Source organism: Melozone crissalis, unplaced genomic scaffold (genome assembly GCF_028551555.1).
Source record: "Melozone crissalis strain CALT ecotype California unplaced genomic scaffold, PUWL_Pcris_2 ptg000036l_1, whole genome shotgun sequence".
NCBI lineage: Eukaryota > Metazoa > Chordata > Aves > Passeriformes > Passerellidae > Melozone > Melozone crissalis.
This window is the reverse complement of record NW_026535814.1, coordinates 10660935-10674728: the sequence shown is the minus strand read 5'-3', so window position 1 is coordinate 10674728 and position 13794 is coordinate 10660935. Positions and strand designations below refer to the sequence as shown.

Sequence of the window (13794 nt, the reverse complement as noted above, 5' to 3'; positions counted from 1 at the left end):
AAAAAGAAATAACAGTCACTTACTTTCCTTTACGGCTGTTTTAATTCCTCTGATCTATTCCAACTTACTGGAATTTACTATGTAACATTCTCTTAGGTACCTAAGGGTAACATGCAGTAACATGAATTTCTTATTCCTCTTTGAGTCTATCCTACCCCTGCTGAACCCTGAACATCTCCAGGTCTGGTGAGGACCTGCTCAACTCCAACTGCTGTGCTGCAATTAAGTCTCAGAGAAAGTATGGTATGGACCAGAAACACAGTTCTAGCGAGTGATCCAGCATTAAACTGGTAGTGTTCTAGCTTGAACATGGTACTTGTAAGGATAAACCCTAAAAAGATATCAAAAAGGCCTAATCAAAACCCAGCTTGATGAAGGCTTTCTTTTTTCAGAGTCTGGACTGAGACAAAACTGAGATTCCAATGCTGCACATCCTTACTCTTGTATTGTCATACATCCAGGCCTACATGGAAAGAATAGTGCCTGGGTCACTTTGTCACTACTAGGATTTTTTTTTTTTAATTTTTACCATTTTTATAGGTATTTACAACAAATGTACATGCAGACTTATATCCTATCAAAACAAGTTCACATTCCAGGAAAAAACCCAGCAATATTGGAATCTTTTATAAAAATCAGTCTCTAGTTTAGAGAAAATGCAAGTATATGAATCAAAAATATGCATACTGTTTGTAGGCTAGAGCCTGGAAGAGAAGTATATTATTGTTTGATTGATATTTTTCTCCTTTCTTTTCTGCTAATACTTGAATGGAAAAGATAAGAGCTAAGAAAAAACCATAATTCTATACCCCAGTCTCTGATTCAGTAGGCACTGCTGTGTCACTAATACTGATGATGGAGTCATCTGGACAGAAGGACACGCTTGGTTTCTTCTTTTCCTCCTTCTCTTTCAGTTGCTTCTTACTACGCTTCTTTTTACTGTCAACATATTAATGACAGGTAAAGAGTAAGTGCTCTGAAATAATTACAATACCTATCATTGTTTTCTAGGAAAGATTACTATTAGGAAATAAACACTGAAATAACGATTGGAAAAGATCAATATCTGCTGCATATAGATCAGTTCAAATCACAATTTCTGCCTGCTTGAAAACTACTTGAAAATGTTGTAAGAACCAATAGAAATACCAGCAATTACACTAAAATCTATGAATTGTCTAGTAGGCTACTATTAAATATAACAAACTTCATAATACTTCACATCTATATCTTGTGTATAATTAATAATTACTACACCAAATGCCCATAAGGAGTCTATAGGAAGCAAACTTCAATTACACAGCAGTAATTTTCTAATTACTAGATGACAAATAGATTACAAAACAGCAACTACAGCTTCTTCTTTAATATGTGACAAGTAGATTATATGACAGCAACTACAGCTTTAAGCACTTCTATAGATACTTTTAAAATGTATTCTAAACTCTATCTGCAGTCACTTGTGTAGCAAGTTTTCACTTCAATAGTGAAAAACTCGTCTTGAGCCTCTGCTCCAAAATTACATAACTGAAAGAAACCAAGTATTCTATTCCAGAACATTCTGTCAGCATTCTAGAAGAACTGAGCAAAGATATGTAAGCAGCTTAAACGACTGTTTCATTGTTTGTGAAATCAATTAACATCAAATAGATCAAATTTTGTAAGTTATAAATAACATACCTAACAAAAAAACCATCAACAATAAAGGATCAGTAGGAATTTTGTTAATCACTGTCTCTATTAAAAACAGTTTACACACTTAATTATATTGAAAGACCATATAATTCTTTCTTTCTTGAAGATAACAGTGACAATATGCAGCCCAGACAGCAGTGCTGTGTAATATTCACTGTGTAAGGAGTGAGCACTTCATTAAGAGTGTATAGCAAACATTCAGAAGACAACAAGACTTCAAAACACAGATAGTGGAAAGAAAAATTCCTCTTTCCTCTTGAATCTTCTTCCTATCAATCTCCTAAGAGCAAGAACTCCTCACATCCTAATGATACACTTCTGCTGTATCTTTACTAACATTTGTTATTTTATTCTCTGCTGAGAGAATACACTCCCTCTGATGCCAAAGCTAGAAGGTACAAGTCACCAGTTAGTCTGTCAAAATGAAGTTCCACTTTAAAAATCTGGCTTGCCTTTTTCTTTTGTTCTGCACATCTCTAAGTTCAAATGGTGCAACATCAGTTCTTAGTAGCTGGATGGGTTTCGTTTGGTCTTGTCCAAAGGAACTACTGGGCACAGAATGATGCTTGTGGCATTGCTCAAATGCAATGAGATCTCGAAGTGGGATGAGATTTGGTGCCTAAGAGGGTTCAGAAAGAGAGAAAGACAGAAAATGGGGATGGGAACTCCAGTCAGATTGGATGAAGAAAGCCAGTTCAGTTTGGATTTCAGTTACACAAACAAAACTCCCGTAACATTTTGTAAAGAATATGGAAATGGAGTATTAATATTGGAGAACCTCTGCCAATAGGTACATGTGTAAACTATTTTCTGAAAATAAAAAAGTATTAATTTTCTCCACAGAACATATTTCACTAATATTTGCATTTCTTATGTAGGTAGTTCAGGGTGAAGTTAGGAACCATCCAATGCAGACAAGGACTGAAGAAGCACCTTTCAAAGGAAAGCATTTCCATTCTTCTCAACTGGGATATGCAAGCATGTAAGTCTATAAGAAATAACATTTTTCAAAACATCAGGTATTCAGCATTGTAATATTTTCTTCCCAAGCCTTTTACCATTCCATTTCTGCCCTGCAAAACAGGATTTTTCACCACATTCTGTTTCTGTAAGTAATTCTATTACAATCTCTCTATGGAAAACCCCTATTTTTTTACCATATAAATATTGTCCAGTATTTTAGATAGTAAATTCTTCACACTCATTACTAGTGGGCTGAACATTGATGAACTATGGAATGTAGACTCAATTTAATGTAGTTATAAACACTTTCAGGCTTGCAGTCTGCTTCATATTGACATGTCAATAAGCAGGTACACTTAGTTCTAGATCCCTCCTGGCATCTGTGCTGAACAATTTCAAATTCAAAGTCTGTAAAGATGAAATTACTTGTGATGACTAAGAAACCATGAAACTGACAAAACATTACAACTTAGAAAAATATATTATTAAAATCCAGTACCTTCTTTTTCTGAGGTAAATTAATCTGAAGTAGTGACATTCCTGCATCCCACTGTGTTTCTCTGGAGTCAGCATCCTTTGCTGCAGGTTTAACAGATATTAAAGTAGTAGTGGTTGGCTGCCTTACAGCTGGCGGAACTCTAGGTACTGGGTCAAGTTGCAAGTGCAATAGCGGAATAGCAGCCAGGTTCTGAGTGCTTGGTGCTTTGAACAGATTCACATTTTTAGGGATCTGTGACTGAGGTGAATTTTCTTGCTGTCCTTCACACTGCTCTGAATTCAGATATTTGGGAGGACCCTCACGAACGGGTTCTGCCCATCTCTCCTTTTCCTCATGCTTTTGTCTTGAAATCTCAGGGTTGTATCTACTCCTGTGGAAATCTTCCTCTGCCTTACTCTTTCTTGGGGCATATGATGACTGATGGTCCCATAAGGAATCTGATGAACTCCAAGCTACTCGTGGTACTGGGGGTGGCCTGGCAAACGCTGATGACATTTCTGTTGGATGTAAAAATGCTGGTTTGATATGACAACTTGATTCCAGCTTAAGCAAAGGAAATCCATTTGAGTAATTATTTTTTTTTTCAACAGGGATAAGCTTCACTTTTTTTTGGATGCCTGAGGAAGGAGCTAGGAGATGAAGTGGTTTAGTAGGCACTGAAGAATGCAAATCTTGGGATAGTGACATTAATCCTGTTTCCTTGCTGTTGCTTTCAAATAATGTCAAAGAGGCACTCTTATCCAGATGATTCTAAATGAGAAAAGCAAACAAACCAGTACTTACATATCAACCATGCACTAAATACAGACAAAAATAGTTCTGTCTACACCAATCACTACTGACACATTTCCTAACTCAACAGGATAGATAACATACTAGATATACTGAACAGTCTTCATAAACCATGCTTTGATATACCTACTTTTATTCGATCGTTGTTGCTTTCATCTTCTACACTCTTCCTTGGCTGAAAAACAGAGCTCTCTTGACCAATTTTTCCCTTTTCTTCTTGAGTGGGCACTTGTGTTTTCGGAGAAGCATTGCTTTCAGCAGTGTGTGCAGACTGGCTCCCTGCCAGCTGAACCAACCGATCCTGCTGCAATACTTGTTGCACATTTGGCACATTGGTAAAGGACGACTGCACTAACTGCATTAAACTCATGAAGTTGATCTGCTGGAGCTGAATACACACATGAACAAAGTTAACAATGCCAATAACCTTAACAGAAATCTTAGCAAAAATGTCTAGGCTATTTTACAGCTGTTCACTGTCAGGTGACAAAACAGACAACATCCCAATAATGGGATGATTCAATGATGATTAATTTGTATAATTGCTTACTGTTTTGGACTTCCTTGTAAGATACAATAAATACCTGCCACAGACAGGTTATGCTAAAGCAAACAAATATCTTCAATTTTTTGTGAAGTTTCAATAAATGTAAAGTCACAGAAAATTGGCTCAACATACTACCACCACTTAAATCCTACCACAGTTGAAAAGCTATTACAGCATCAGAATTTTTCCAAGTGTAAACTATTGAAGGATATTGACTTATGTGAGCAAAAACACACTCAAACATCTATAATTATACCACTCATTTTCTTGAATTAAAAGCAAGAGTTAAGTCTACAATAAGTTTCACAGTGGCTAACATGGAATTAGAAATCTCTTTAAAGAACAGCCTGTGCTGGCTTTGCACTGGAGCCACCCACGGAAGTGATTTTTTCTGAGATGAGCTGCTGAGAGCTTCCTCTGTGCCTAGCAAAACCAATTGCTGGCTAGCTTTGAGAATATTAATATTAATGAGCCAATTAAAAACTAGACCTGCCTCTGTGAATACACACATGTAAAAACGAACAAACCCTGGGAATTCTTCTCTCCTTCCCTTCTGGCCTGGCAACAGGTAGCAAGGCTGGCCTGGCCTGTCTCAGCTGGACCAGGCCGGGCTGGCTCTGCTGCAAGGCCGGGCTAGGCCCGCTCGGCCCAGGGGGACTTGGGGGAGGGCTGGGCCAGGCCCCAGGGACTGCTGAGATCCCAGCATGGCAGCCAAAAAAATACCCCAGAGGCAGCTCTGTAGTCCACAGAGAGAGCAGCCCCGTGGCTGGGACTGAATGTGGCAGGGGACGGAAAACAGCCAGAGCGGCCACCACCATTCTGGCCTGGGCCCCACCAAGACTCTGACACAGACCCAGTGCAGCCTGAAATCCACCACCGTGAGCACTCTGGACCCCTGGCAGGGATCCTGAGAGCATCTGCAAGTCTTGGGTGAGACATTAAATCTTTTAGGGCATAGGTAAGACTTGCAGACCTTCAAAACTCCCTTGGGTGAGAGAAAAGGACAAAGTAAAGATGCGTAGAGACAACATGAGACATGAAGGTCAGTAAGAAGGAGTCAAGTCCCACATGAGAGGGTTGAGGAGATACCTCAAGTTTGGGCTGAAATCCTCTTGTAAGACTATGGAGAAGATATAATTGATACATCAGACTCTTTTTCCCTGTAAATATTGAAAGTATGAGGGCATGAAGTGTTCAAATTGTAGATATAAGCACAGATATATGCTAAAACAAGCAGATGTTGAAGTAGTTGTGATCCCAGGAAAAGTTTGAACAGAGAAAGAAAAGAGTGGCCCAAGGGAGAGAAGAAGACCTCCGTTGCTAAAAATGATTATCTCAGAGACAGATGAAGATAACCTTTGCTCTTGAACAGCTCATCCTTTAAACAGTACCCCATAAGTTGACATGGCTCATAAACACAGCTGTGGGAAGGCTGCAAAAGATGGGAGGGACTCCATGATTGCAGATTTCTGAGTGACTGCTATTCGTGGACTTTAGGAGCCATGAGAGAACGGTTTCTTGTGAAGAAGTCCATAGCACAGCAAGGGCAACTCCCCTCCCGAAGTGAGCAGAGGAAAGACTATTCTAGAGCTGATATACTGACTAAATTGTTTCTGTAGGTTGTGAGTGAGAAAGAAAAGACTGTAAGGGAAAGAGACGTGTTCTAAAGGTTTTATTCTGATTCTTTTATTCTTTCTTTGAGTTACTGTCAATGAAATCTTCTATATACCCTTTTAAAGTTTTGAGCCTGCTTTGCCTTCCTCTTAATCCTACCTCACAGCAGGAAATGAATAAGTATATTCTAGTGCGTGCACTGGCATCTAGCCAGCACTGAACCAACCACACACAGAAGGTCCTTAAAACAGTAACTATTTCCATTTTTTTAACAACATGGTACCAAGAAAACTACTTAAAATTATTAGATGCTCTCACCTGAACTAATTTAAACATTTCATCTTGCAGCATCTGCCTGACAGTTTCTGATGTGCTTGCTTTCTCTTCTCTAGGGACTTCTTTCTTGACTTCTTGCTTCTTTGCAAAAACAGAAGTATGGGAGGCAAGACTTGACATAGTTGACACAGCAGTCTCAGAAGGCTGAGAATCACTTACAGTGTCTGCACTACTTAAGAAAGAAAAGAACCAACTATGAAAAACATTCAGAGTTCAAAACACCTAGACGAGGTTGTCTTAAATCAATCCAGAAAAATTTTTAAGATACCTGTGTATTTAAAAAACATAATTAATTTATAGGAGCAACTGAATAATTAACAGTGAGTGCATAATCTTGACCAGAGAGCATGTAGGACATATTTCCTAACACTTTTTAAAATACTGAATGAAAAACAGTTGTAAAGATGTAATTCTATCTGATTTTGTAGCCACAAGTGTATCTAAAACATTATTATCACTAGAGATACAGGCAGAAAACAATGATTTGACAAAAAAGACAGAAAAAAGGCCTGGTTAGTCATAAAGATGAACAGCTGATGGAAAATGAAGAGGGACATTTTTAGTTGAAATAAGGAAGAAGGCAGATTCATTCTGACTTAAAGTAATGTTCAAGCAAACTGACAGGCCTGCAAATCATGAGTGGTGGACGAATTCATAATCTCTATCAGAACAGGCTGACACGTTTCTTTTAATTTTTCTTAACAGAAAAGGGTGAGGTGTTGTATTGCACTAAATAGTTTATTTAGTTGTTGTTTTGGGTGTTTGGCAATTTGCACTGATCACATGGTCTTTTCCCCCAGAAGCCCCCGTGGTAATGGTTTGTCCCAGGTTTACTCCTCTCCTCACCCCTTCCTCAGTTTTATCCCATTGGCTGTGGTCCTCTTCCTCTGACTCCCATGCCTGCGGGTTTAAAAGTCTTCCACCATCAGGCATTTGCCCTCTTTCTGTCCTGGGACACCGCTCTCTTAATTATTGTTTAGCCCAGAGGAGAAGAGCACCTTGTATCTTTTACTTTTGTCCTTGTAAAGCCTGCAAGAGGCCAAGGGTCCAGAGATAGCCGGATCGGACCTGAACGGCCCAGAGAGAGCTCAGCCTTTTACAAGATAAAAGTTCCTTTAGATATTTGGGATTAAAAGTAACAAGATTTCAGAGTAATGTATTGTACGTGTTACTCCAATTTTAAATTATTTTCTTTACACTTTCCCACAGTGATAGCAAGGTCAAGAATATTAAGTACATTGATTCCTTACATGAAGAAGAGATGCTTAGGATTTACATTAGGCTATGAAGAAACTGAAGGATTTACTTGCACAAACAGAAATCAACCCAAAAGACATTTCTCTGTTTAAGAAAAATGCTGATATTGCTATGGAACAGGCAACCCTTAGAGAACGTCTTACAACAATTGTACAGAATGGCCTCCAAGCATGTGAACAAACAGGATCATAAAGTAATGGATAATGAGTAGTTTTGGATATGTGTGAAGGAGCATATGAAATCTTTAAGAAGGCAATTAGAATGTGCAAGCATGACTTGAAGCGCCAAAAGTTTGAGTAAATTTTTTTTGAAGAGTTGGCATGAGAAACTCAAGAAGTAAGAGAGATTAAAGACACATGAAAATGGAGCCCAAAAGTATGTGTAGTTCATATTTTCCTCTAAACTGAAAAAAGCCTCATAGAGGACTGTTCCAGAACTGAAAGCCTGAGACTGACTCCTGACTCCTTTTCCCAATTCCAATTCTCTTTATTTTGTATATATTTATGTAAATCTATCTGTTGCCATAGGATAGCTGCATTTTAATAATTTTAATTAAAATGTATATAAGCTTAAAATATTATTGTTCAGGTGTTCTATATAATCAAATATCTTCTATAGTAATATTACATAATGAATTCTGTCCAGAACCAGAAAACAAAACTATCATGTCTCTTGAAATCTGGCAGCTACTTAGTCTGTAGGTACAATACACTCTACTTGCAAATATTTTGCAGTCAAAACTACACACCACATTACTTCAAATCAGAAATATTGTTTTGTTACATAAAACAGCATAGGTTTTTCTTACCTAGGAACTTCTGCATCTTGTTTTAAAGAAAATGAGCGGGAAAGGGTGCTAGTAACAACCTCAGTCATACTATAAAGGGAGAAGAAATAGTGTTGCAAATACTACCATGATTTGTTATGCTGTTTCCATTTTATATACATGTATGTGTATAAATATACACATAACCTCCTGAAAAAGTATTTTAATTAGTATCAGATAAAGTACCTGAAAGCCACCTTATCAAAGCCATACAGATCTGCATTGCTTCAATGACTGCATTACACTGCAATCTGAGCTGGCAAATATTGGCATTGATGTTTTGCCTCCCTTAGCAATCAGAAACTGACTCAAACAAAAGCACTGAAAAAGTTCCAGCTATTCAAGACGGCAGGCAAAGAAAAGGTTTGTAGACAAGGGAAGAGAAAATACAATTTAACTAATACAGTTAACGTCACTATAATCTGCATCTCTAGAAGAGAAAAAACAATGCCATAATAAATTCTTGAGAGGCATCTTACATTCAGTTAAAACAAAAACATGTAATTTTAAAAAGTAGAGGATTTCAAGTCTTTCTAAAAGTCATTTTAAAGTCTTTCACAAATGTTATGTATACATAGGGACATTTATTTATACGCTATCGTAGTAAGATTTTCTATTTTTCCAGTTATAGTCTGTATTTCTCCTGGATAAAATACACCTTCCCACAAACTGTGCTTGTTTTATTAGATCATTACTAAAATAATGATTCATCAACCCAGCCCTTCATATATTTGAAATGCCTGTACATGAAATAGGAGATGACTGAAACTGTTTGAAACTATGGCTTTGTTGCTACAAGCAACAGCAGAAACCTGAGACACCACTGGATACAATCATTAACAAAACTGCTTTAGATTTTTAAGCAAAGTTAAAAGACTTAAAACAGTTTAAAAAAATCAAGTCACTTACATATTCTGTTTAGCCTTTTCTTCCTTTGTTTCCTCCACGCTTGGATCTTCTTGAGCACTATCTACAGCTGAAATGGCAGCCTGCTGAATATAAAAACATGAAAAGATCTAGACTTACAAATTTTTCGATCTCTCATGCTTCAATAAAATACAAGTTTTTTAGCCTATGGCAAATGTATTTTTGATTAATTATCCAATTAAAAAAGTCTGACTAAAAATAATCAAAATTAAATACTTATCAGAAGACGGTTACAGATCAGCAACAAAGAGATATAACAATTTACCTGAGAATCTTTCTTTCTTATAACAATCTCATTATTATGAGATTTTAGTTCCAAATTCATATTCATGTAGTACCCTGGATATATATTTTGCTAACCTCAGACTCCCTAGTAAAGATGAAAATGTGGAAACAACCCCATTACATATACACAAACTATCTACAAAACAAGAAAATGAAACAAATGTAGGATCTTGTACATGCCATAGATTCACTATAGTAAAATGTATTGAAGAAACTGGAGACCACAATACATAGCATAGCAGCCCTGCCCTTAGCCACTTTCAAAGAAAAGATACCTATGACCAAAAATGATGCATGGAAAAAGTAGGCTTATTTATAAATCCAGACTGAGTTTTTAGACAGAAGCAAAATAAAGATCTTGATGTATTTTTTTTTAAAACCAATTCAATTTTATGTATACATAATACATCTACTATATATACATATATGAAAGCATACACACATTTTCAAAAGTGCTTAGAGCAGATCTCACTTTACTACCTTTTAATTGCTAATTTTATTATAAGGCAAGAAAGAAAATTCACCAACCCTAAAAAATTTAGCCCTTAAGTTCACAAATACATTGATGAATTCGGGATACTTTGAAAACAGTATTCAAAACAACTCAAATGCTTCCATATAATATCCCGTCAGATCAGGAGAAATGCTGGAGCTGAGTAAGGCAGCCAGATCTGCTCTCTGTGTTACAAGCAGCACAGCTAAGGAAAGTTGGCAGGTGGTAGTAGGAGGTAACTCTCTTCTGAAAAGTAACAAGGCATTCACTTGCCAACCTGACACACTCTCTGTTTCCCTGGGGCTCCTGTCAGGGATGTCTCCGAGAGACAACCAAGGCCTGTACAGCCCACTATTACCTGCTGCTGTTGTTTCACATGTGTGCCAGTGACACATCCATGAGGATGTTGAGAAGGGAGTGAGGGCTCTGGAGTGCACAGTCAGTCCTCCCAGGAAAAAGGAAGGTGTTTGAAACAGTTTCAATCTGGTGAATCAACAATTGGCTACAGGACGGGGGCCACAGCCAGGGGTACGGCTCCTTCAGCCATGGGACTGGCTTTGAGAACCTGGTCTGCTGAGGGCTGTTCATCAATCAGAGAAGGGGAAGAGCACCTTCAGTCATAGTCTTGGAAAGGGGGAAGAGGCCTTTAAACTGAAGTTGTCAGGGGAGGGGAAATTTTCTGAGGGAGTCAGAAAGAGACGCCTGGAGAGGAGCTGCTTGCCAATAGAGCACCTGAACAGCTGCACAAAAGAACTGCAACTACTCCTGCCAGTAACTCAGCTTCATCGGGGGCCTCTATGCAAGCATATATCACACGGGGAATAAAAAAAAGTTGGAAACCTGCATGTCTGCCAGGTACAATGTTACTGGCATTGCAGATTTGGTGTGATGGCTCTGATGACTGGAGTGTTGGAATGGATGGATGCAGTCTCTCTCTTTAGGAAGCACAGGCAGGGGACATGAGGAGTGGGTGTTACCCTCTGTGTCAGTGACTAGCTGTAGTGCATGGAGCTCTGCCTGGGGATGGATGAGGATTTGACCAAGAGTTTATGGCTCAGGTTTACAGGGAGGGCAGGGACAGGTGGCATTACAGGGGAGTTCTGATAAAAGGCTGACCAACTAGGAAGATGAAGCAGATGAGGTCCTTTATATGCAGATAGGAACAACCTCATGTTTGCAAACCCTGGTCCTCAAAGGGAACTTCAACCATCCCAGTATCTGCTGGAGGGGCAACACAGCATGGCAGAGGCAATTCTGGAAGTTCTTGGCTTCCAGAAAGGCATTGATGATAACTTCCTTCCACATGTGACAGAACAGCCAGCGAGGAGAGGTACTATGGTGAACCTCCTTCTGACTAATGAGGAGGAGCTGATGGGCAATGTGAAGCTCAAGGACAGCCTTAGTTCCAGCAACCACGAAATGGTGAAGTTTGAGTTCCTCAGAGCAGTGAGGAGGGCACACAGTAAGCTCACTGACCTTCACTTCAGGAGAACAGACTTCGTCTTCTTCAGGGATCTGCTTGGTAGAGTCCCATGGGATTGCATCCTGGAAAGAAGAGGGGCACAAGAAAGCTGATTAATATTCAGGAACCACCTCCTCCAACCTCAGGAGGGATGCATCCCAATGAAAAGGAAGTTAGGCAAAAATGCCAGAAGGCTTGCATGGATGAACAAGGAGTTCTCACTCAAAGCCAAACACAAAAATGAAGCCTACAGAGGGTCGAAACAAGTACAGGGTGAGGAATATTGAGAGACTGTTCAAGCCAAACATATCCTGTGCTGCATGCGGAGCAGCATGGCTAGCATATTTATGGAGGCAATTCTCCCCTCTATTTGTCCTCAGAAGACTCACTGGAACACTGTGTTCAGCTCTGCGTCCCTCAGTATAAAAAGACATGAACCTGCTAAATCAAGTCCAGAACAAAGGATGTTCAGGGGCCTGGAGCACCTGTCCCATGAGGAAAGGCTGTCAGAGTTGGGGTTGCTCAGCATAAAGACCAGAAAGCTCTGGGGAGACTTCAGAACAGTCTGTCAGTACCTAAAGGAGCCTACAGGAAAGTTGGAGACGGACCATTTAGAAGAGCATAGGCAAGGGGTGAATTACTTCAGACTGAAAAAGGGTGGGTTTAGATTACATTTTAGGAAGTAATTCTTTACTGTGAGGAGATGAGGCACTGGAACAGGTTACCCAGAGAAGCTGTGGGTGTCCCACCCATGAAAGTGTTCAAGACCGGGTTGGATGGGGTCCTGGATAATCTGGTCTAATGGAAGGTGTCCCTGCCAATGGCCAGGGGTTTGGAATGAGATGATCTTTAAGGTCCCTTCCAAACTCAAATGCTTCTATGATCTCTGAAGATTATATGACAACTTGCCTGGTCTCTTTGATGTTCTACAGGTCTGATCTTGACAGAGCTACTGGAGCTCTTTGAAGTTTCATATGGCTCCTCAAAGAATTCTACAATATAAACACAATTACTCTAAATTAGAAAACTACATAGATTATAGTACTGTTACGTGATTTCTGACAGCAGGTCATATTGATCCACTTCTTCCCTAGTATGGAGTTCAGAGTTGCTCCTGCAAATTCAAAATTTGTGTTCTTACTGGTTTTGATGCACACACCCAAAGAGAGAGGTAAAAAAATCCCCAGCTTATGTAAAGTGTACAAATATGATAATTTACACATACTCAGCTCTTAAAATTTGCAAAGTGTTTTGCACAGTTGTGTGAATATTTCCAGAGTGAAAATATATGAGAGAATAGAATATGTTAACATACATTTTTCTATCTCTATAGAAAAAAGTGACATAGTGAAAAAGCAATCAGAAAGTCTTGATAAAACAATTTTATATAATTTAGTTATAATATAAACTGGATAAAATAATTCTAATACAACAATGAAGACATTTGCATTTTTTGACTAAATAAACAGAGGAACATAAAATCGTATTCATGCAAAACTCCTACTGCTTTATATGTCAGACCATAATAAAAGGATATACCATTAAAACAAACCTTGTTCTGATGTTACATCCAGCTCCTGCTGAACAAACGGTTCCACTTCATTCAGGTCTTCAGTTATATGAGGCACAGAATTATTTCCTTGATTATTTTTCTTCTTATAAAAATATTTTGACTTTGTAGACATTCTGGTAATAGAGATTAGGAAACATAATTAACAACATTAGTATCTGGCTCCCTTCAAGCATACTGTTCCTTTCGTACTGCAGGCTAGGGCCTAACTATAAAATAAACACTGTTGTGATAAAACCAATATTCATTTAGGTTTTCTCTCTCACTACAACTTAAAACAAGTTTAATTTTTTTTTGCATAGCTGTGATATTTTAGTGCCATTAATGGTACACTCTTTCAGACATGTGTTTCCAGACAAATTGTGTTATGTCTTTAAATTCATCTGGTTAAGGCTACATTTCTCTCCTCACAGGAACTTCGTTTATTGAAAAAAATAGGAAATGGCCAGACAAGACATACAATCATGTCTCAAAATACTTGAGATTATTTTCAGAATACTAGAGATCTATATAACTCACTCTCTATAT

The 13794-nt window shown here is 38.5% G+C and overlaps 1 protein-coding gene across 1 annotated transcript in view; it reads right to left on the bottom strand.

Moving 5' to 3' along the window:
- The window catches only part of CPLANE1 (ciliogenesis and planar polarity effector complex subunit 1), a 65928-nt gene that overhangs the window by 17925 nt on the left and 34209 nt on the right, over positions 1–13794 (bottom strand). Inside the window, exons 28-37 of the mRNA XM_054283435.1 lie at positions 13249–13382; positions 12606–12688; positions 11711–11779; positions 9439–9521; positions 8512–8580; positions 6429–6618; positions 4080–4337; positions 3158–3907; positions 2148–2314; positions 810–939 (exon numbers count right to left, since the gene is read on the bottom strand). Of these exons, the coding sequence (XP_054139410.1) occupies positions 810–939; positions 2148–2314; positions 3158–3907; positions 4080–4337; positions 6429–6618; positions 8512–8580; positions 9439–9521; positions 11711–11779; positions 12606–12688; positions 13249–13382 (1933 nt within the window). The remainder of the gene's footprint in view (positions 1–809; positions 940–2147; positions 2315–3157; positions 3908–4079; positions 4338–6428; positions 6619–8511; positions 8581–9438; positions 9522–11710; positions 11780–12605; positions 12689–13248; positions 13383–13794) is intronic.